The sequence below is a fragment of the Pteropus medius genome, unplaced genomic scaffold, assembly GCF_902729225.1.
Source record: "Pteropus medius unplaced genomic scaffold, Ma_sr-lr_union100, whole genome shotgun sequence".
Lineage (NCBI taxonomy): Eukaryota > Metazoa > Chordata > Mammalia > Chiroptera > Pteropodidae > Pteropus > Pteropus medius.
In genome coordinates, this window is record NW_024349798.1 from 2,850,431 (window position 1) to 2,874,616 (window position 24,186).

At 47.1% G+C, this 24,186-nt stretch overlaps 1 protein-coding gene across 3 annotated transcripts in view; it reads left to right on the top strand.

Moving 5' to 3' along the window:
* Positions 1–24,186, top strand: part of RAB11FIP3 (RAB11 family interacting protein 3) — a 74,868-nt gene that overhangs the window by 45,246 nt on the left and 5,436 nt on the right. Inside the window, exons 3-10 of one of the 3 annotated variants that reach the window (XM_039884708.1) lie at positions 101–192; positions 7,263–7,474; positions 9,210–9,359; positions 11,187–11,321; positions 14,328–14,363; positions 18,823–18,916; positions 20,019–20,122; positions 23,197–23,337. In XM_039884708.1, the coding sequence (XP_039740642.1) occupies positions 101–192; positions 7,263–7,474; positions 9,210–9,359; positions 11,187–11,321; positions 14,328–14,363; positions 18,823–18,916; positions 20,019–20,122; positions 23,197–23,337 (964 nt within the window). The remainder of the gene's footprint in view (positions 1–100; positions 193–7,262; positions 7,475–9,209; positions 9,360–11,186; positions 11,322–14,327; positions 14,364–18,822; positions 18,917–20,018; positions 20,123–23,196; positions 23,338–24,186) is intronic. The other 2 variants (XM_039884709.1, XM_039884710.1) reach the window with 2 other exon arrangements.

Below are 24,186 nucleotides of genomic sequence, written 5' to 3' on the forward strand. Positions count from 1 at the left end.
TACAGCCAGTCCAGGCCCCATTGACCACTCATGAAGTTTCCCCTTTGACCTCTCTGGATGGTCTGGGTTACCTGCTGAGTCTGGATCATTTTTCCCGCAGACTCCGACAGCCAGCTGTGCGGTGTTGCATCTGCCCAGGACGAGGAGCCACAGGCCTGCCCTGATGAGTTCGAGGACTTCGTTACCTTTGAGGCAAGTGGTTTTCATGGGAGAGCTGAGAGGGAATTTGATGTTATACCTCCTCCTCTGTGCAGTCTAAGTCCCACTTCACTCAGTGGCCCCTGGACTGTTTATACAGGAAATGGCCTAAAGGGCAGGGCAGGACTCACTCTGCAGCTCTGCGCACACTGTGAAGGGCACTGTGGTCTGTGGGCACTGGGCTCCGGGGGCTCACAGCCACAGCAGGCAGTCTATGCCAAGCATTGAACACCCGAGGCCCTTGGCAGGAGATGTTCCTTGGGGCTTGTTGCTAGTAGAGCAACTCGCTGAGCAGTTAGGGGTCTCTGGTGATGCTGTCACCTTCTGCTATGCTGCTAAGTAAGGCCAGAACAGGGACTATGTCATGGGATTTTTTTTTATCAAATTTCAAAACTATTTTTTGGATCTAGGGACATTTGATTAATACCTTGCCGTCTCCCATCCCCTGCCCCCATAAGAAGCCAGGGTTGCTATGGTTGCATGGTGTTGCCTGTAACTGGGTGTTTTGTCCTCTGCCAAGGCTTAGGAAAGGTCTGTGAGCATAGCCTCAGAAGACAGACCACTGTCACTGTGTCCCATCATTTGGTGGGGGCAGATACTGGGAGACCCCAGGTGGCTGGATCTGGGATTTTTTTTTTTTTTTTTTTTAATGTACTAGATAATCCTGAGTCTGTGAAGAGCTATTAGGGAAGGCTGTGGTGGCCACCGCCAGTCCCTCAACCCTCTGTAGCCCAGTGAGTGGCTTGGGAAGCAGGGTCGGACTGTGCCCTGGTGGGCCTAAGGCCCTGTGTGTCAGTCTTCTGAGCCTTGGCTCCTTTGTGAAATGAGGGGGTTGCACAGAATAGTTTCTGAAAGTACCTTTGAATGCTAACCAACTACAGGACTCTACTGCTTTTCTTCTGTGTCTCAAGTCCCTGCTCTGAGAAACTGCCCCAGGTATTGGTCACCCCTCAGATAACACAGGCTCACTTCCTGACTATGACTTCTGCCAGCACAGACCTGCAGGCCACCTGGGAGTGTTCACTCTTCACAGCTTTGTCCCAAAGTACCAGCTGGGCATGAGACAGGGACCACCATGTATTGCATCTCCTGTGTTCATTCTGGGTGTGCCAGACTCGGTCCTGGCATGTGGAGGCCAATGCCTGGCTGGGACTTGTACTGGCTTCAAGATACAGTGTGGCCAGGCGGAGGGCCTCGGGTGTGCAAAACTCTTGACGTGTCGGCTTTCAGATGAACAGCCCCCATGACTGTGAAGAGGCTGCTTATGTGGCCTGAGTTGGTCCCAGCTCCATTTTACAGCAAGGTGTGGTGCAGCACACATTGCATTTTCCTGGCATGCGGTTAGCTCAGGGGATGAGCCTTCCTTTCTTGTTTGGAGCTTCTGGGAGGGAGAGACAGATTGCCTTTTTTGGCAGTAGTACAGGATCCTGTCACCTAGGTCGTCAGCACTGTACCTTTACCACATAGCCCACTACGCACACTTTCTCATTGGTGTCTTTTATTTCTCTCTCATATTTCTGCTCGAGCATTATATCGATTTTTAAAATTTTATGTGTAGGTGGGTATAGTGGGTCAAAGTGTGGTCTCCCAAAAGATTCGTCCACCCAGAACCTGTGAACTTAGAGAAAGGATCTTTGCCAATGTAATTAAGTTAAAGACTCTCAAGATGAGATCATGCTGGGTAGAGTGTCCTTAGACGAGAAAGGGAGATGACACACACGGAAGGAGGCACTATGAAGACAGAAGCAGAGGCTGGAGTGATGTGGCCACAAGCCCAGGACCAGCAGGAGCCAGCTGAAGCTGGAAGAAGCAGGGAAGAAGAATTCAACCCTGCTGACACCTTGATTTGGGACTTCTGGCCTTCATAACTGTGAGAAGATACATTCCTGTTGTTACTAAGCTGCTTAATTATGGTAATTTGATATGGCAACCCCAGGAAACTAATTCAGTATTTTATTATTCAGGATAGTAAAAGGCATCAACACATTTTGTCCTTAAAGTTCCCATTTGGCCCAAACAGGTGAGCCACTGCAGTGGGGCTGCCTCCTGAAGCCTGGGTGGAGCAGGCAGGGGTGCTGTTTGACCCTGGCCACCTTTTGTCCTCTGAATGGGTAGATCCCTATCCCCCACAGCCCTCATGACTTTGGCCCTCCCACCTCTGTGGTGCCTCATCCCTGGAGATGTGCATGCCAGGACAGTTCAAAGAATATGCAAAAGGAATGCTTCTTAGGTTTTTAGATCCTTTTTTTTTTCCAGAATAAAGAAAACATTTTTTTTTGTTTTTTTGTTACTTAAAAAAATATTTTATATTTTAGCAGTTTTAGGTTTACAGAAAATAGAACAGATGATAGTAAAGAGAGGTCCCATCATAACCCCACACACTTGCAATTTCCTTCATCATGAACATCTTGCCTTAGTGTGGTACATTTGTTAAAATCGATGAACCAGTATTGATGCATTATTATTAACTAAAGTCTGTAGTTTACATTAGGGTTCACTCTTGGTGTTGTACAGTCTGTGGGTTTTGACAAATGTACAATGTCATGTATCCACCATTGTATAATACAGAGTAGTGTCATTTCCCTAAAAATCCTCTGTACTCTCCTGATTCATCCCTCCCGCTACTAACACCCAGCGACCAGTGATCTTTTACTGTCCCATCGTTTTGCGTTTTGCAGAATGTTACACTGTTGAATCATACAGTGTATAGCCTCTGCTGACTGGCTTCTTTCGCTTAGTAACATGCATTTAAGATTCTTCCATGTCTTTTTATGCTTTTTAAGGTTTTTAGATATAATTTTTAGGGGAGTAGAACTAAATACTGTGAAACTTATAGAAAGATTCCTTTAAAAAAAAATGCTTGTACATTGTGTAATCTTAAGAGGTCCAATAAAAATATGAGTGGAGAATATATGCATTATAGCCGAATACCACATTTGTCTCTGAAGATTGCCTCTGCTGGCAATCTTCAGAGACAAATAAGCCTCTTATTGATTTTTCTGGCTGGGCACACAACATTGTTGGTGCAGGAATCCTGTGCAGGGAACTACTGATGGGCTGCTGCTCCTGGTCCTTTTCCTGCTGGGCCATTCAGTGGGTCTTGTAGCTCCCAGCATTTCCCCGAGCATCTCTTTGGCTTGTCACTTGTAACAGAACTCCTAGGAGAAAGTTACTAATGTAGCATCTCTGAGAAGAAGGGGAGGAGGTGACTTAAGGTTTGTCATTGAGGTACAGGGAATGAGAAGAAAGCTCTATCTGAAAATCTTTATGAGCTAGAGGATGGCGTGCTAAAGGCCTACAGGGGGCGATCTCGCACATCAGGATTTCTAGAAGGGGATGAGAAAGTCCTGAACAGAAGCAAACAGAACTGATAAGGATTGTCCCTGCTGTGCCTCCCTCCTTCTCCCACTACCAGCATCTAGAGAAAAATAGCTGCCTTAGTAAAATGACAGGGAAATGTGTCTTTTGTGCAAACTGTTATCAGAAATGTTAGAGTGTCAAGAACAAAAGCCAGTCTGTTTTGAGATCTGACTAACTATTTGTTAAGAACCTAGCAAGGACACTTCCTGGACTTTGCTCCCTACCCTGGCCGGCACAGCAGGAGGTTTAACAGAGCGTGTCTGGGAGCATGTTAAACTTTTTCCCAGGCAGTTATGTACCTTCAGGTGAACACACAGGTTTTGCAGAAATCCCAGCACGGCTTGTCATTTGAGAAGCTAGTGACCAGTCTGGACAGAAGGCCCTAGAGCTTCTGAGTCGATGGGGAGGCTGTCTCCAAGAGCACGCCTTGCCTGGAGCCGGTGTGTGGAGCCAGGCCCAGCCCACAAGGCCACCTGGGCTAGCATCTGAGGGTAAGAAGAGGCTGTGTTATGGTGGGACGCTGGCTCACACCATGCCCGGCAGTCACTTTCTCTCTGAGGGACCTTGACCTGAACAGTGGGGACCCTGGGTAGGGTTGGCCACACCTGAATTTCTTCTCATTAATCGCTCTGTACATGGCCTTACTTGTGTGTCTGTTGACAGATCATTTGTTAACTGGCGAAGCTAACAACATGTAACATAGATTTCCACATGAGTTCATCTTAATGTATAATTTGTAAACATTTTTGAAGTTGACAGCATTGACTTGTGGGCTTCTGGGTAAAAGTAGGTCCCGTCTGGTGGCAAATATGAATGGATGGCCATGTCTATGAATCACTCTTATGTTTTGTCCAAGTAGACTATAGATTAGCATGCACCATGGTCTAAGATGACTTTCTGCCTCTTAGAAAGCAGATGTTTACTCAACTGCCTTGGAAAACTCTCTGCTGGCTGACATTTACTCAGGGCAACCTTGACCAATAGAAGCTGACCCTCAGAGACTGCATGGGGGGCGGGGATTGGGGCAGCACCTGGGAAATGAGTTGTCCCTGTCCTCCCAGCCACTTGGCCCTCCCTGGGCTTCATCCTGGGGACTTACAGAGCTGATCAGTCTCCTGTCTTTTTTGGGCCACTGTCTGTGCCCTCAGGCTGCATAGGATGCTCCAGGTAAGAGGCTGTTTACTGCCCAGCACCTCCACCAGGGTGTCTGAGTGTTTGTAGCTGTGCTGTGAGGACAGGATCTTCAAAACTCATTTATTTATAATTTGAGGCAAATTGAGTTATAAATGCAAACATAAAGCTTTTTGTGAAGTAGGGAACAGTGTTTAATCTGCGTATGACTTTCCATCAGTACAGGATAGTGGGTTTGCTTTAGAAAAGAGAACTGAAGGTAGGGTGGGGGAGCATTCTTTTCTCTTCTTCTATCTGTTTAAATTGTGGGGAGATGCCCAGGATGGAATGTGTGAGTGCCTGACTTGAGGCAGTTAGGTTTGTATAGTGTCCGCCTCATTGTTCCTCTGTCGATGGAAAACTACTTTCATCCTGAACTGCCCTGGCCAAGGGGGTTTTAGCTACAGCCCTGGCCTCAGCTACACAATTGTGTCAGCTCCTTGCAGGTGAAATAAACAGGCCCAATTGCCTGGATCTTCTTCCCTTCCCTGGGGAGAAATGCTAGCTGGGTGCCCAGTTGATTTGTCCATATAAAAACTGAGCTGCCATCAGCGGCATGAGGTCCATGCAGCTGAGAGAAGAGCATCGTATATCTGTCAGAAGCACTTGTTGGTTGACTTTTTAAAAGCTGACCTCAAGACTCGAGTTCTATTTTCCACAGAAAATCATTTCAGATGGTCCCCAGTCAGTATCTGGGGGGCCCTGTGTGGTAAGGATTATGTGGGCCCTGCCTATTTCCTGGAGCCAAGGACTGAGGTTGAGGCGGGGGAGGTGTCCTTGGGAATGTCCTGCAGATAAGGAACAGTGCTCTTATAGGAGTTTTCAGCTGAATACTGAAAAGCTAACTGGTCTTTGTCATTGTTGTTAGAAGTCTGGGGGTCTTCTTGGTGCCCTTGGGTGGTTCTCAAGTAGTATCCCATGTGAGCAGTGCCATCTGGGCAGCTGATCAACAGCCACCCCTCAGAGGACGTCAGGAGTTGGCCGTGGTGCTTCCTCCTCAGGCCAGCTCCTGACATACTGGCACTTGCTCGGTTCAGACAGCTCGTCTCAGCCTGTGTTACCTGCACAGAGCCAGCCTGCGCCTGGCAGAAAGAGAAAGACCTTCTCAGGGATGATAACTAGAATGAGAGCGGGTGCCTATTCAAGTGATTTCTCGGTTTCAAATTTCGAAGTGAGTTTAGGTTGCAAGGCAAATTAGGTTTTCCCATGGAAATATAAGTAACATCATTGAACACCTGAATAGGTACATCTCATGTCATTCGCCATTTTATTCTGGCCTTATAAGCAACTGGCAGGGATTCCGCCCACCAATGACACACGAACCCTATAGTCTTTTAGTTTCTGTTTCTGCACCAGCCTTTGTAGTCTTTCTTGATCCTATATGAGATCAGCATTTACAACTCCCATTTTATAAATTAGGTAGCAGAGCTCAGGGTGGTTGAGACCCTATTCTGGGGTCATAGGGTTTTGTAGACAGCAGACCAAGGATGGACTTCGGCCTCTCATCAGCCACACCAGGCTCCCGACAGCTCGGCCAGGATCCTTCATATCGCTTCGATGGGGCAAGGAGCCTTGGGGACGCAGCTGTGCAAGGTCCTCTAGTTGTCCCCAAGGTAGCCAAGGACTGGTGACTTTTTGTTAACCACAGCACATCTGAGCATATTGTCCACCTCCTGTGATACCCGAACCTGCGTACAAAGTACACCTATCTCCAGCCACTTTATGAAATCTCACCTGTTTGTAAATTGTTAACCTCAGAATCCTACAAGCATGACATGGTGGCTACTTTTTTTTAACCAATGAAATTGCTTTTTAATTAAAGTTGAGGCGATAAATTGAAGATGGCTTATTTAATGGTTCTTTAGTTTTAAGTTCATTTGTACAATCCACAAATATGTCTTGCGTGCTGTGTGCCATCCCAGTGCTAGATGCTAACTAAGTCCATACATGTAAAAATAAAGATATGTTTAGTGGGAAAGTAGACATTTAACCAGTGAACATGATTGATTGATTAAATAATTGGTTAATTAGTATTTTGAGGTTAGACCATGTAATTGAATTTCAAAGCAATAGCCTGAACGTATATAACAGATATTCATGTGACTTTTTAATTTAAAAAGGCATATTTTTACACTATCGAATGCTAATTCTTTGGAAATAAGTAATTCTAATGTTTGAGGCTACAAAATGAGTGGTTGATTCTACTGGAATTTATCATGTGTTGGGGTGCTCTTACCTGTTTTAGGTATATTTATATAACTAACTTTAAAAAGAACTCCAATAGCTTTTTCTGCACTTGGACATATACCATTTTTCATTTTTTAAAAATATTAAATCATTTTGCAAGCTAATGTTTCTGCTTTAAAAATATAGTAGGGACTTCTCCCACGTGAGAACTCTTCTTCCGCGTGGTCATTTCGATTCCCGCAGCAGCAGTGCGCTGTGCCGGGCATCGCGGTTTTTTGTATTGCTTGCCACACATGGGCATCATCATTTCCAAGGTGCCAGGACTGACTCTTGGTATTCTCTCCTAGGCCAATGAGGTGACAGACAGCGCGTACATGGGCTCTGAGAGCACCTACAGTGAGTGCGAGACCTTCACCGACGAGGACACAAGCACCCTGGTGCACCCCGAGCTGCAGCCTGAAGGGGATGCAGACAGTGCGGGTGGCTCAGCTGTGCCCTCTGAGTGCCTGGATGCCATGGAGGACCCTGGCCACGGTGCTTTGCTGCTGCTTCCAGGCAGGTCTGTACTCTGCCCCAGCACGGCCCGGCTATTGTGCATAAGGCACCATGCGGACATGTCTGATGGGCAGATTGGGTTCATAGAGGGGTTCATGTCAGAGGGTTTAGCATGATCACAGGGCCTGCAGGATGGCCTATATCCAGCTGCTCTGAGCAGTCTCCTGGTTACAGCTGACCTACCTGTCAGGAGATGCCCTTCCTGCTGAGCAGATGACTATGATTATAAGCACTGCACAGCTTCTTTGGCTGTAGAGTTAGAAAGTGCAGAAGAAAACTTTAACTTTGTCTTTAACTTGGTTACAGTTCTTATAAAGTAGGCGCGACACAATATTCAGTAAATGTCTTCTGGGAGGATCTTAGAACCTTATAACTGGACCTGGTCCCATCCCCCTGTGGTGGCCCCAGCTGCCCCCATGCATTTGAGGACCAGTGAGGGAAGAGGGCAGGGTGAGAGAGGTGCTAGTGGCGCCCATGTGGCCCCGAATGAACAGCTTGTGGTTTTGTCCTCTACTACTGAGAAAGCCATTGTTTTGTGCACAGTTGTAAATCATTTATTTTCATTATTATTAGAGCATTCCTGTGTATGAATATGCTGTAGCTTTTTAACTTACTGTCGATGAGCACTTGGGTAGTTGACAGTTTTGGTTTTATGAATAAAGCTGCTGTAAACATTACATATCTTTTAATGGGGCATCTGGAGCACACACGTTGGCTTTAGAAGTTATTGCGCTTGCTGCAATTTAGACAGTTACGAATAGGGCTTACAGTAGTTACGTGCCCGCCAGTTGCTGTGGGCTCTGGTTGCTCCCCATCCTCAGCAGCACCTGGCATTATCTGCTTTTTCATATTCGTTTTCTGGAGGGTATGGAGTGGAACATTGGTTCGGGATAGTTCTTACTAGTTTTTCCCAAGTGGCTCAAAAGAATGAGCACCTTTTGCACCTTTTCTTGCCCATTTAGGGTTCCTGTTTTGTGAAGTGCCTGTTCATGTCTTTTGCCCATTTGTTTATTGCAGGAGTCTATAAACTTTTTCTGTAAAAGGCCAGATAATAAAAAAAATTTTGACTTATAGGCTGTATGGTCTTGGTGGCTGCTGCTCAGCTCTGCTGTTGTAGTGCAAAGTGGCACATATGTGAGTAGGATCTGGCCTTTCCTGGCCTATTGGTCCTGGTGTCTGTCTTTTTCTTACTGATTTGTAGCAGTTCTTTATATATTTTAAGTATGAGTCCTTTGTCCCATATGTGGATCGCAAGTATCTGTTTTCTACTCTGTAGGTTGTCTTTTAGTTTCCTAGTGTTATCTTTGAGGAACAGATGTTTTTAATTCTACTATAGTCTGGTTTAGCTGTTTTTCTTTTGTGGTTAGCACTTCTGTGTTGTTTAAGAAGTCAACTTACTCCATAGCTATGATGTTTACTTCTGCTTTTCTTTAAAGCCCATTGTTTTGCTTTCATATTCAGATCCGTTATCTCTCTATAAGTGATCTTTTGCGTGTGGTGCGAGGTAAGGATAATTTTCTCTATATTGATATTCAGTTGAATCAGTCTCATTTTGAAAAGATTCCTCCTTCTTCCACTGTCCAGGTATCACATTGATCCCATGAGGTGGCTACTGGAACATTTGAAATCACACACGTAGTTGCAGCACACTTCTACTGGAAAGCGCCATTTGCATCCTTGGTTCTGGGGCTGCCCATGGCCATGTGTCAGAAAGTGTCATTTCTGTTTTGCTTTTGCAGATCCCACTTGCACAGCCAGTCTGTCGTCACAGTCATAGGTGGCGAGGAGCATTTTGAGGACTATGGTGAGGGCAGTGAAGCGGAACTGTCCCCAGAGACCCTCTGCAATGGGGAGAATGGCTGCAGAGACCCCACTTTTCTCATCTCCAGGTAATTCAGCCCTGCACTGGTGCACGTGTCCTCCTCCTTAGTCTCCCCATGTTTAGTTGTAGGGAAGTTTCCCCTTTGGTTCACAAAAACTTGTTCTATTTGCTGTAATATAATTAGTATACCATAGTCAAAATTTTAAGATTTATACCTAGGTGAAAGTTGCCTGAAGTTTCTCTTGTCCAGTTATATTCCCACGTCACTCTACATTTATGAGGAGGCCTCAACTGAGCCATGTGGCCCAGAGCCTGTGTTGGATCTCATTATGGTTTGTAGCTGGCTTTGAGGGAAGCTATATGTATGTATACATGTGGAAACATTTAAGTTCTGCTCTCTTAGCAAATTTCAATTATATAACACGGTGTCATCAACTGTAGTCATATTTTACATTAGATCCTCAGACCTCATTCATCTTGTAGCTAAAAATCTGTGCCCTTTGACCAGCCTCTGAGGGAGCCTTTACTATCACAAACGATTCTTTGAATTAATTTCGTTATAGTAATCTGACATCCCAAAACTGTCTGAAAAGTTCTGGCTTTTAATAAACAGCACCGTGATATCTGAAGGGCAAGATCCTGGCTTACAGAGCTGGTTACTCCCTGGCTCTCTTTCCTCATAGGGCTACACAGGAGGCCCTGGGAGAAAGCCAGCACTCGTATCCGAATGAGGGGCCTGAGTGTGCTGTGTCCCATGGGCTTGGCAGCCTTTCGCTCATGGCCGGCCCATCGGAGAACGTGCCTGCCTCTAGGAGAGACCCTTCAGTCTCCTCTCACGTTTGCACTCAGTTCTTGAAACTCTCCATCTTTGTTGACAGCAGAGGCCAAGTATCTTTAAACTGGCAATTGCAAGATTCTTCCTTTGCCCAGACTGTTACCCAGGCCTAGAGGACCTGGGTGGATGGCAATACCAGGAGGGTCTGCCTGACTGGCTCCCCCTTTGCTTTCTTCATGTGCTGTTCCCTAAGCTTCCCACTATTTAGGGTGAGAAACCCTCCAAAGGTGGCCCTGGGAGTGCAAGTTAGTGAAGCGGTGAGCTTGCTTTCAGCAGCTCTCCTCTTCTGATAAGAATGCTTGTGGTGGTGTTCAAATCAAGGCCAAAGGACTTGGCATTGCTAAGTGTGTGTTTCTGTCCTGCTTTGGTAATCTCTTCCTACTCGTTTAGTTTGTCTCTGTCTCTTGTCCAGTGTTTCACTGTTTTCTGTCTCTCAAGTGTGATTTCTATGGTATAATTGATATTTCGCTTTAATCTTTCTTTAAATTGAACTTCCAAATTGGCTGTTAAAAGCCCACGGGTCCTTATGACCCAGGGATGTTGCTGCCCATTGAAATTAGATCACAGAAGAGCCAATAGAATTCTGACTTTTTAACAAAGGTATTAAAAATGACAAAATTCCTGGCGATTCTAGTGGTTTTTAGAGCAGTTATTAGAGTAGTTATAGTACAGTGAGTTAAACTCCACCTGGAGACTTGCTTTGCTCTCCCATTGATGAGTTTTTGACAAAGGAGGAAGCAGTGTCTCCAGGCACTTACTTGTTCAGGGTTTTCCTTTTACAGTGAAGCTGATGGGCTACCCCATTTCCTCTGAGTACCTGACCAGGAAGGAGTGGGTATGTGGCTGAGTCCCTTGTGGCTCGAACTGATACGTGTCATAGGTCCTAGAGATGACATTGAGGAAGGTGGGTTCGACACAGCAGTCTGAAAGAGCCAGAATCTTTTACAGCCAGTTACCTGACAACATGCTTTTGCCCAGCCAACTTGAGCCTTGTGTGGAGTCGCAGGTAACCCGACGGGTCCTTGCTGTCTCCTGAACTGATGCTTCTCGTCTCTCTAGCTCTGACCCGCTTGCCACAAAGCTGCACAGCATCCTCACTGATGAGGCTTTTGAGTTTTACTGTAGCCAGTGCCACAAACAAATCAACCGCCTAGAGGATCTTTCTGCTCGCCTGAATGATCTTGAAAAGAATAGGTAACTGACCTAGTGCCTGGCCTTGTTCTGTGTTCAAGGGTAAGGGGGACTCTTGCCCCTATCTCTCCCAGGCTGGTCCAGCCAACTCTGGGAGGGGAGGCTTCCTCTGGAGGCTGGGCCTGAATTGTGGTCCAAAGGTGAGCGTGCATACTCGGAACTTTTCCCTGGCCCTGCCCTGCCCTCCCTGCATGTGCTGGCCTGTGTTTAGTGCCCTTCGCCCTCCTTGCTCCCTTGTGCATGTGGCAGTCTAATCAGCTTCTTCTGTTTCTATGGAGGAAACAATCTTTAGACACTATGTATCCTGCATGCAGAAATCTAGCCTTGCGGAAATCCAGCCTGTGAAAGAAAGTCTGTGCTTAGAAAGAGATACTTTCTTCATTTTATTAAAAGATTTCTTTGAGAGTCACATGGAATAGCATTGGGAAATTTAAAGTAAGATTTTTGTCTTTAAAAAGATTTGTAGTCAACTTTCAGAAATGTTGGTTTAAATCAAGTGTGCATTCTCTAGGTGAGCCCCTCCCCTGAACTCGCTTTTGTAAGGTTGCCCTAGACTGTAGTTACCAGGAGAATCCAGCTTTGCTACCTTGTTTTTAAAACAGGCAACCAGGACCCCAGCATGTGCTGCTACTCCTTACTCCTCCTCAGTCAGATCTCTTCATCTCCTGGGACCAGTTTGTATCAGACCATTTGCTTCCCTCTCTGTCTCCGATACCCCACCCCAGCTCAGGTCAGCGTTCCAGGAATGGACACTTCCTTTTGCTGGCTCCTCACAACTTTATAAACTCCAGTTATATATGTAAAACAGTTTTGGGGTAGGTTGTACCTATAGACATGCCCATGAAGCATATTGTTGATTTAGCTTGTTATATGGGCAAGCCCCAGGGCGGGCCACTTAGAGCACAGAAAGGGCTGGTACATGCTGATTGGTACTATGGGCTCCCAGTTGACAATCCAGGGTGGGTTCCTAGAAGAAGGGATCTTGGACTAGTGGTCGGTAGGTTACCTAAAAGATGGCAGGAATGTGAACCCACTTATGTATCTTGAGGAATCTGCCCCTTTAGAGCCTCAGCCAAGGCCAGCTCAGTCTTCTTGGTGGTTCCTAATGGCTCCAGGCCTGTTGTACCTGCTCTTCTACCTCTAGTTCCAATTCCAGCACATCTTTGACGCCTTTTTTAATGTTCCGCACAACACTCAGAACACAGGCTGGAGTCCAGCAAATGCACGGTCAGGTGGAAAGGATGGGACGGGACTTCAGCATTTGTGGCCTGTCAGCAACTTCAGAGAGAAGCCCAGTGGGGTCCCAGCAGCAATGATAAGAAACAGGAAGTGCTCTTCAATGGAGGCCTTCCAGGGAGACTTGAGAAAATGTGGTGCCTGGTGATTCCAAAGACCCCCTGGCCTCTGTTTTATGGAAAACTGATTTCACCTTGTGTATATTTACCTGGGTGCTCTGGTGAGGGGTCATTTGTCCTTTCCATGTGGAGACTTGCCTTCCTGCTATGTGGGTTCCGATATGGGTATGTCATCTCTCGTTCTCTGAAGATTTTTGATGTAGAAGTGACCTTTTTCCATGTGGAGAATCTGCTCCAGGACTGTCATGGTCACCTCTGCCAGGCTTTGTGGAGCAGAGAATAGACGAATGGGGCTAAGTATGGCTGGCAAGTCCAGTGTGATCTCACCTCCAGTTTCAGCCACTTGTTCCCTAAGACAGACTCTATCAACGTTGGTTAATATCCCATTAAATCATTATTATAATCAGGACGCAACTGTCAGGAAATGTCTCCCTAGACACTCATTTTAGGAGATCTGAATCTCGCCTGTTGATTTCCATGGAATTGCCTCAAAATAAATGTATTTTGCGGAAGGTAAAAGGTGATTTAGACCAAACCATATCTGGAAGCTTTGATGTCAGATGTAATTTCCACCCAGTGATCCTCAGAAGATGCCAACTATCATATTTTCCAGGTTCTATAGAAATTTTATAGAAATCTGCTTTACCCAGAGGTATATTTCATATTATAAACTCTGTCACTGGAGTGCCATTCTAGTTCCTGAGTGGTCAGTTAGGAAAATTGAACAGTGAGTCTGTTCAAGCCTATTAGTTTCAGGGAGTCTCAGTAACATTTGGATGAAATTGGATTTGTGTTAAAATATATAGTATCGGTCAGGGCCCAGTCAGGGGAGCCACACAGTAATTTAAACATGGAACGTTTAATAAAAAGAATTACAACAGAGATTGGCTAGTAAGAGTAGAGGGAACTCGGAAGAATACAGTAATAGCATCTCAGCCCACCAAGGACTGAGATCCGACCCTGCTGCCGAAGATGTGGCCATGGCAAACTGTGGTGATGTACTGGAGGAACTTGTTGGAAATCTACCTTCTAGAATTTGCTGGAAATCTTCTCTATGGCTGCCAGGAAAGCTATTCATTGGGAGGGGTCTCACCAAAGGCATTTTGCTATAAAAACCAGGCGAAGCTGCTGGGCACTGGGTACTGCAGAGTCCTGGCACCAGGGAAGTTACCCAGGTGGGATTTTGGAGTGCGAAGGATCAGTGCCTAAGTTAAAACCAATGACAACACTTTGCTGTTATAAATAGGCCCATGTCACGTTTCATATAAGGGCCTCTGATGGCCAACTGGCTTTAAAAGCATTTGGGATGTGGCATCAGCCTATGGCTTGGACCCAGTTCAGCCAGCTAGGAGGTCCAGGCACTGGGATTGGCCTCTGAACTGAGGTCTGACTGTGGCTCCATGGGAGATTTCTTTGGGCACGGAATACTGCGATTTGTTGAAGTCTTGATAAGCCCCTGAGGTTGCTCCTATGTCCCTGAATGTTTTGCTGACTGGGCCTTTCTATGCATGGAGCTGGCCTCACAAGCGGGGTGCTGCATGCCTGTGGACGCACCCCCATCCCCATATCTCTTCAGCCTGAATTTCCTGTTTCCTCCCTTTCCTCCCTGTCTGTTCTCTGACATGATTTTCCTGTTTATTTTAATTTTGCATAGTCCAAAGAAGCGGCTCTCCAGCAAGAAGGTGGCAAGGTAAGAGACCATTGGTTACTTATTGAGATGTTCTGAAATGTATCACTAATATAGCTCTTTGGAAAAATATGTTTAGAAAATACTGTTTTCCAAGGTATTTTTAAAAACTTATGAAAGTTACTTCTCATGGTTTGCAATTGAAAATAATTTGAGGGGTTGGGTTGTGAAAAGCATTTCCAAAGCTGTGGGTTGAAACTTGATTGTCACCAAGTTTATATTGAAAGCTTTTGGCATTCCTCCTGTTTTATTGAGTCTTCACCACAAGGTCTGGAAGGGGGCTGATGTTTGCTGTAGGTTAACCCACTGGTAGAGGGAGTCTGTGAGGGGCCCAATCCCACAGAGCCAGAATGTGATGGAGCCTGGGTCTGGGTATGCCTCTTTCAAAGGCTGCACCCTTCTCGCTGGTTCCTCAAGGTGAGAAGGGGAAGGAGATGAGCCTAACTCTGGGTTTTCTAAAGAATAATGCTTTTGTGACCATTTCTTCATTTTTCAGTTTTGTATGCTACCTATTAGCTTCCTGTAGTGAAAGATGACAGCACATACATTTATCCTCTCCCCTGCTATGTTAGCTCTAAAGAAAACTTTCACAGGGTTTATAAGATGCCAGTGTTCTTCAGCAGAAGCCATGTAACATGTTTCTATATTTCCTTTAGATAAGTCATTGCTTCTCCTGGGGTCACTGATTTTCTTCATGTTTTTATTTGCTTCATCTTCTGTGCCACTCCTGTTTCCTCTGCCCAGCCCTCTTACAGGGCCACGAGGCAGCCCTGTGCCTATGTAGATGTTCCCTCCTAGAGGCTCTTTGCAATCTGGATATTTGTTTCAGGTGTTGGACCATTTCACTCCCTGATCCTGTGTCTTCCCTATTTTTTTCAATCTCCATTTTTTTGTCTAGCACATATTTCTGTATCTCCTTGAGAAAACAAGTGCCCAGAAGATAAATTTCTGAGACCTCGCTAGATAATTTATTCTTTTAGTTTGGCTTGGTATAGAATTCTGGATTGTAAATAATTTCTCTTTAGAGTTTTTGAAGGCATTGCTCATTATCTTTTAGTACTAGGGCTACTACTGAGATCTAATGCTTTCTGATTTTTCTTCATGAGGATTTTTCCCTCTGGAAGCTTTTAAAATAATTTCTTTATCCTTGTAGTTCAGAAATTTTATGAGTCTTGTGAGTCCTTCTCATTAATTACTCTGGGCTAAACGAAAGACATACTGTTCCAGTCTGGAAGCTTCTGTCTCTTAGTTCTCGGGACCTTTCTCGAGCTGTTTCTTTGACAGTGTCCTCTGTTCCACTTCCTGCTCCTTCTGGGACTGCTGCTTGTAGCCCTGCATGCCCTTGTTTTTGCCACTCCTGTCCCTCTCCATGCACTGGCTCTGTCTCCTATGATGCATCTACCGCCAACTCTTCCTCTACCTCTCTTCCCTGAGTTCTCATCTGGGCTCCGTCCTTCAAATAACAGGGGATGTGCTCTCTGCGCGTATTGGAGTGGTAGTTCACAGCTGGCCAGTGGCCTCTGGCCAGCATGTGGTGTGGAAAGACCCCTGTGTCAGCAGGTTTTTTCTCCAACCAGGTTTACAGTTTCCCCAGAGTGGAGTCCTGCCTGGCTGCTGGCATTTGGAGAATTGTGCTGGGCCCACTATTTAGTCTGCAGCCTGTGGGTGCATTCCTTTTGTAGCCTATGTGTCCTGAGTCTAGCAGAGCCTTCTTTTCAAGGGTGTGGTAGACACCACCCCTCCAACCCTCTGTACTCATCTCTGCTGCCCCATGCTCGGGTGCCGGTCCTTCCTGGGTTCACCGGAGGGAACCGGCCAGCTTCCATCGTCACACTAGCTGGCTGTGGCCCACTTCCCTCTGTTCTCCAGTGCCCAGTGCCCTGGGCATCTCTTTCCTGGTGCCATCTCCTTTTCTGCTCTCCTTGTCCTGGAGGATATAAACCTTTGTTTTTCTTTTTCTATCATCTTAAGGGCTTGGATCTGGAGGAAGCAGAGGCAGTAGTCATCAATCCACCTTCTCCTCTTGTTTTCTTTATCACCCCTTTTAGAATATCATCCAAGTTCTTAGGGATGTAATATTAATTCCAACCCACACTTTACTAGTTTTAGCATTACTTTCTATCTCACTTGCATCCTTTACCCTAAACAGTCTACACAGCTGGTGAAACTAAGGAAGGTAAAAATCTAGCTGAGTCATCTCCTCTCAGTTTCCCATGTTTGGGACATGTAGAGATCCTGGGGCTGGTCGGGGCCCAGACTGCCTCAGTTGTTGGGCTTTGTTTGCTCCCTCCTTTGAAACACCCTGTGAGAGCTTGATTTTTCCTTCACAAATACCCTTTGATATAGAAAAGTCCAATCTGCGGGTTTAGAGTTTTCAAACAGAGATATATTCTGCAACCTGTACATATATACCATGTAGGTGGAATTTTAATCTGCTGCTATTTTGCCCTTAACAATGCCACTAGAATTCTAAGGAAACTCAAAATAACTTGTAATTTCACTCTTCTCAGTGATTTAGTCCTTTGCATGTGGGCTTATGGCTGGATTATGAATTTTGGAGCCACCAGCTCTGGCCTCTGTGTCCTGGCTGTGTGCCTAACCTGCATAGAGATGGCTCTGGGATTGGTGTACATGTGAGGACCCTGAGGCACTGGCACAGAGCTGGCTTCGGGATGGGGGAGGGGCGCCAGCAAGGTCACCAAAGGGCAGAAAGCAGATCTTGGTTAGATGACACTGAGTGTGCAGTCCCGGCACCTGGTGGTCTACCTGCCAGACTTTACCTGCCTCCCTTTGGGATGATCAGGCACTTCCTACAGCCCCCTCTCCTGGCGGGTCTCCTGAGTTGGGATGAGTTTAAACAAACAAGCTCCTCATCTAGTATGCCTAGGAACCTTGGCCTTCCCCTGAGGTGGTCACATGCTGGGGTCACACATTTCAGAGGGAACTGGCCAGCTTGGAGACTGGGTGTGACCTCCTGTCCCCAGGTTCAGCGGTTCAAAAGTGCTCTGAGCCCCTAGTAGGAGGTCAGATCGGATGACAGGCCCCACGCCATAGTCGCTCCTAAACACGGTCTCTGCATCTGGGGTGGGCAGCTTCCTGTCCTGGGATTGCCATCAGGAGCTCATGTTTGGAGTCAGGTTCATGGGTGTTTGAGAACAGCAATTGGATGAAAACATGATGGCCCCGTCTGACATTCTGCCCTTTGGGTTCAGCACCCTTCAGGGAATCCAGTGAAATTGATAAAAAGGTGCTCATATGTCTCACCCATGGTACATGTAGGGGACTCATGGTCCCCATGGATGAAGATGCCCCTTTTTTTTGTTTCCCTTAGAACATTCTTGGGAAAAAAAATTTAAGAAGTGTACAAGCTCAGTCAGGACTAAAATGGAAATAGAACTCGATACCTGTGATAAAGATAATATAGAAATTTCAATGTGATTTTCAGTGGCATTTTATTGAATTCTTACCCTGTGCTATGTCCTTAGCAGAGCTATCATATATATAAAACCTCATTTAAACCCTGTAATAGCCTGCAGGTCCCCATTTTATAGGAGAATAAGGGTCAGAGAGGGTGAATGGCTTTCTCAAGGTCATACAGCTCTGAGCATCAAAGTGTCAACTCAGACCCTGGGCCAGTACATACAGACTCTGTCCAAATGTTCTGAGAGTTTTACAGGTAAATTACAGTTGGTATAGTGTCACCACAACTAATAAGATTGTCTGTAGGGTGATTTTGAACATGTGTTTGCTGATCACCTGCTAAGGCGCCAGTGACTAAGGATCAAAGGAAGGAGCTCCAAGGGTGTGGAGCTCCCAGCGGGGTTTTGCAAGACGGCCAGGGCCAGCGCCCATCTGAGCCCTAGGTTGTGCGGCACCCGGCGTGGCCCATAGGGCTGAAGAGCTGTGTTCACTAGTGCCAGGTTCTTGGACCTGCTATGGCAGAGGGCAGTTACACCAGTGTTCCTTCCAAGGAGGGACCCTGAGAGACCTCTGGTTTCTCACTGTTGCTGCCACAAGGAGTACATTTGAAAATCAAATATTAAGATGCATGTAGGTGACATTGTATGTAGAGGCGTGATCCTGAATTAGAATTTCACAGACCTGCAGCAGAAGATGAAATTATTTCTTATCACAGCAAGGAACGGCATCATGTTTATTGCCTGAGTACAAAGTACCCTCACCCCATCAGCTGGTGGGGAAGGAAGCCAGGCCTGTCAGGCTCCAAAGAGCAGCGGGAGGTCTCTGCAGATCCAGACCCAGAGTGCAGCCAGCTTGCCCCAGTCCCTCGATAACAGTGTCCTGCTCAAAACTCTCTTCAGTGGAGGCTGCTGGGTTTTGCTCTTCAGGCTGACCTAGAAATGCTCATGCTTGAAGAACTTGTCATTTGGCTCTCCACTTTCTTTTCTCTCTCTTTTCTGCTAAAGGACCTTCTATGGACTGGGCTGTTGTTTCTTCTCCACAGGCACCTGCACCAGTCAGGGGCCCTGACAATGGAGGCCCTGCAGGACCCTCCCCCAGACCCTGTGGAGGGTATGGACGAGGACATTGCAGACAAGGTAGGCCCTGGACAGTGAGACCAGAGGACCATGTGTAGACAACACAAACAACCAGTCTCTGGACATGTGCTGGGTGCTGTGGCCTCTGGGTGTGGGCTGTTTGGGGATATGTTAGGTGAGGTGCATTTAGGATGCCAGGACTTATCTTGGCAAGCACAGCAGAAAGTGGTTGGTGATGGCACCATAAGGGCTAATCCGATCCTCCAACAGCCCTCCTGTTCTCCATCATTTCACGTACGTGGAAGGGAACTGAGAGGATGGGAACAGAGCAGTGAGTGCCAGCGGCTGTCAACCTGCATTTGTATATGGTCAGCTCAGGGTGCACTGACACTCATCAGGGTCTGGGGAGAGTTGAGGTTTCAGGGAGGAAGGCACTTGGTTTGCAGTGATTACAGAGCCAAACAACGTGTGGAGTGAGCTGTTCCCTGAGAGAGGCAAATGGGCTATGTGGGGTTGCACAGTCATCTGTGATAAAGGCCCTGAGCTTCTCAAGGACCAGCTTCAGAAAGAATATACCCCTCACCCCCGCTTGTCCCCCCTCACATCCTATCCTTCATCACCTCTTCCTGTCCCCTCTCACTTCCTCTGGGACTTTCTCTCTCCAGCACCTCCAACATCTGCTCTGTAGAGCCCTCTCTGGCTCTCACAGCTGGCCTTCCCTCCTCCTACCACATGTGTGGTTATCTGTCTCCCATCTAGTTAGTGAGCTTCCTGAGGAGGGGGGACCAGACTCTGGGCCTTTCTGTTCCTTGAGTCTCCCAGCACATGCTGCTTCCATGGTCTGGGTCTAGCAGAGAGCTGGTGCCTCTGCCTGTGGGGGGCCCATAGCCTGGCTGCCCCATGCGCCATCACACATCCATCACAAAGGTGTTATCAGGTCATCTCAGGCCTCTCTAGGCCTGTGTTGACATCTGCTCTTGTGATTTTGAGGCCATGGAGTGCTCCCTGTCCTTACTTACGCCCGTGGGACTGCGCTACCTTGTTTATGAGGACAATATCCATGAGCAAGATAGACCTAGCTCTACCGAGTGACCGCTGCCTCTAAACAGTTGGCTTGGGGGTGTGGACTCCTTGATTCTCAAGCCACTATCTTCCTCCCAAGGTTGTTTTCCTGGAGAAGCGGGTGTCAGAGCTAGAGAAGGACACCGCTGCCAATGGGGAACTGCACAGCCGGCTGAGGCAGGAAAACCTCCAGCTGGTGCACAGGTGAGTATGGCATAGTTCTCTTGGCTTCACAGAACAAGGGCGTGGCTGCTGCACAGAGGTTGGCTCTCATCTGGAGCTGTCCTCCATCCCACTGCTGGGTACCAACCCTGGGGATGGTGCCAGGTGGCCTTTTGAGCATGGCTCTGACTTAGTTCTGCCCTTGGCCCATGTAGGGCCCCCAAGGAAAGAGCAAGGGGAGGGCACCCTTCACCCCACAAAAGCAGCTGTGGCTAGCACCCACACCACCCATACAAAGCACCTGGTGGAGGCCTGGCCTCAGGGGCAGCTGCGCCTTCGTGAAGAGAGGAGATGCTCTGGGATTCCAGTGTGGGGTCTCTGGCTTGTGTTCCTATTCCTGAGAGCCCATCCAGAGGAAATACTGCCAACCACAGGCCCTTGTTCCTGGACACAGTTGGCTCTGACAGTTGCTGTGCTTTGCTCACTTCTCTCATATTACCTGGTTTCACCTTTATCATTCCTGTGAAGCGGATACTGCTACTGTCCCCATTTCACAGATGCGGAAACTGAGGCTAAGGAAGCTTAGGTGATTGCCCAGGGCCTCAAGCAAGTGGGGGCTTTAGAGATGGGAGCCAGTGCCTCCAGAGCCGCCTGCAGTGGGAGCATGACCTGTCTTTGGAGCATGTGGGTCCTTGCAGGTGCTTAGCCATAGAAACAAGAAACAAGTAGGAACTGCTGGGTACATGGTGGGGTGCACAGTCTGATTCCAATGGTGAGAGCGCTAAGGAAGATAAAATGTATGTGCGAAGTGCAGAGTAACTACTGTGTTTACATGGAGGAGGTGAGGGCTACTTCCCTTATCCTCGTATGGACTTTTCATAAACTACTCTGTGAGTTGTAGCATTTTGAAACTAGTGCTGTGCCACCTCATGTTGTTTGCAGCAGTATGCATCTCGTGCAGAGCACAACGAGCTTGGCCCAGAAGCATCAGTTTTTTCTGGCTGTGCTGCCCTCATGCAGTTGGTACTGTGGGGCGAGGCAGTGGGGAGACCTAAGGGGCATGAGAGAAGCAGGAAGCATGGTGTGTGGGGGATCTGCACGAGTGATCTGTCCTCACCAGGCCGCTGAGGCCAAAGCCTGGCTCTGCCACACACTCTGTGACTTCAGGCAAGGGCCCCATCCCCACAGCCTTGGTTTCCACACCCATGACCTGAGTGGACTCAGAGCGCTCAGAACAGCACTGGACACTGCACAAACTCGCACGGCATACACATAATAGGCTCCAGGGGATGCTTAGCTTCTGCTATAGTGTTTTCATCCTGGATAGTCCTGACCTTTGTGGCCTATTCTTTAGTGTTAGGAGGTCAGTCTACTGTTTGGAAGCTAAGAAGTGGAACACACCATGCCATTGTGGGTATAACTCACACGTTGCTTTAACGGAGTAAAAATAAGTGCTCTTGTGAAGTTGAGACCCTGTTCTTGGGGTTCTCACAGGAAGGCCTGCCTGGGCCCTGCTGTAGAGCTGGGGGTGAAGTCCACCACGTCCGTGGAGGGGCTTGGGTTCCCTTGACCAGGGAAGACTGGATGGGCCACTAGAAACCTTTCTCAAGCCAACTGGTAAGATTTAGTCTTATCTGATGGGCACTTATCAGTTACCCACATATGCTGTGGAAAGTCCATGTTCCACCTCACCCCAGGGTCAGCCACGTCCTGCTACTGTGGATGTTTCTTCTGATGTTGGCCCCAGTTCTAAACAACATGCTTCTGCTGCTGTTTCATGGTGTTTTCTCGTGTGTAACATTGTCAGCCGACGATGGCCTTTGGTACAGCTCTCCTTCCACTATCCCAGGAATTCCACATGCTTCCTCTGCATTTTGTTCTTTACTTTCTGGATTCCACATTTTCCATTTTACTCATATTCTGAGGACATTTTTGATGGTTGCCTGGGAAATGATGCACAGGAGCAGTTTCTTTGACACCTCGCATGCTGAAACTGTTTCACCCTCCACTGACAGTGGGGCTGGGGCTGGGATTCTAGTTAGAAGTAGGTTCCCTTAGAACTTGGTGGCTCTGCTGCCTCTAACCCAAGCTGCATTCGGGACACCTGGTGCCACTGAGTAACCCCGTTGTCATCCTGGACACGAGAGGGCCTCCTCCTGTTTCCTGTACTGGGCATGTGGTTTCAGCTTTTAAATCTGGAAAGCATGCCCCTCAGCTTCAGGAAGGTTTCTAGAATTATTTCTCCATACGGTGTCTTTCATTTTCTCATCTATCTGAACTTCTGTTAATCAAATATTAGATTTTCTGGACCTTTTTCTCATTTTCTTGACTTTCTTATTTTTTTTCCTCTTTTTTTTTTTTCCTATGCAATATCTTTGGTTTTCTCCTACAACACTTCTACTGAATTAAATTTTCTCATATTTTTAATTTCTAAGTTACTTTTTATCATCTCTTTCTTCTGTGACATCACCCCTATTTTGTGGATGATGTATATTTTCTTTGAGGCCCTATTTTTCTGTTTGCTTTGGTCACTTTGTGTTAAAAGCTTTCCTGTGGTAGCTGGTGATCTTCGGCCATCTATTCTTAGGTGTGAAATGCTAAGAAGTAGATGAGAAGAAGCCGCTTGTGTGGAGACAGCTCATGGGCTCTGTGCCATCCATGGGCAGGGCCTGCAGCCCTTCTCTGTGGGATAGTCAGTGCCTGTTCCTGTGGGTGAGCCTGGTAGTCTGGGAGGGGGCCAGAGTCCGGGCCCCCAATGTGGACATTCCCTTTGTCCTCATGTTCTTGGTGACACCTGCTCTGACCTCTAATGTGGGTGACTTGGGTGGGGGCTAGTCTGTATACCAGGTACCCAACCTGAAGTGTCAGTGCAGGGTGCCTCAGAGGCACTGGTGGGCTTGTGTCTCCTGTCCACATACCACCCTCAGTGTGGAGAGCGGAGGCTGTAGGGTGGGGGTGTACCTCTCGCTTCAGACTTGCCGTTGACCAGAGCTGTGAGTGGGAAGTCTCACAGCCTTCCTGTCCTCCAGGTAGGGCAGCTCTCTTGGGGTTGATGTAGCATCTAGACCCTGGTAGAAGCACAGAAAGTCTCTCACCCCTTCCCTTGGCCTTCACAGAGCCAATGCCCTTGAGGAGCAGTTGAAGGAGCAGGAGCTGAGAGCCTGTGAGATGGTCCTGGAAGAGACACGGAAGCAGAAGGAGCTCTTGTGCAAGATGGAGAGAGAAAAGAGCATCGAGATCGAGAACCTACAGGCCAGGTAGGCGAGGCTGCCACGACTCTCCAGAACAGCCAGTAAGAAAATGCAGTAGACACTTTCATGAATGACAGGACCCCTGACCCCAGGAAGGTGTAGTGTCTAGGAATAAATTTGATTAGGAAAAGTAGAAAACCTATGTGAAGAAAACTGTAAAACTGTAACAAAGGCCACAAAAGAGCTGAATTCAAAAACTGACCCTATGTGGATGTCAGTTTCTCTCAGTCTATCCCTCGTAGATGTTATCTCAGTCAGAATATCAATCTTATTTTAAGGCAATTTGACAGTATCACCTTTATACTCCTCTGGAGGCATGAGCCTTAGGTGAGTCAGAATAGAGTCAGAAATAGAGGGGGAGCAGAGAAAGGAGATGAGCACACTGTATATAAAACTGAGCTTGAAGGCACGGGAGGTGCAGGCAGCCCCATGCTGCTCAGGGGCGGCAGTGCCGCATTCAGGCACATGGCACACACTCACAATTACACATGTAAACAACAGCTCTATTAAAATGCTGTTTGTAAAAGAAAATCCACAAACAGCTTCGCAGAGAAATGGTGTTGTAAAAGGTTATTTTAGATTTCCTTCCTATTTTTACTCCCAGAGCTCTTCCCTTAAGTGGGTAGTGAGGGTCGGGGTAGTTCATAAAGTTTTTTGTTGTTGTTATTTTGTTTTTTTAACTGACTCAGTACCACTTTTAGAATTCAAAATACACTAGTCTTAAATATTCATGAAAGAGGACTATACGTTCTTTAGTTTGTGTTTCTCTTCAGCTCTTAAAGCTGGGAAGATACACTTCAACTTTGTCTAAGAAAAGCTCTTGGGCATTTTCAAAATTGGGGGTAGCAGGAGGGG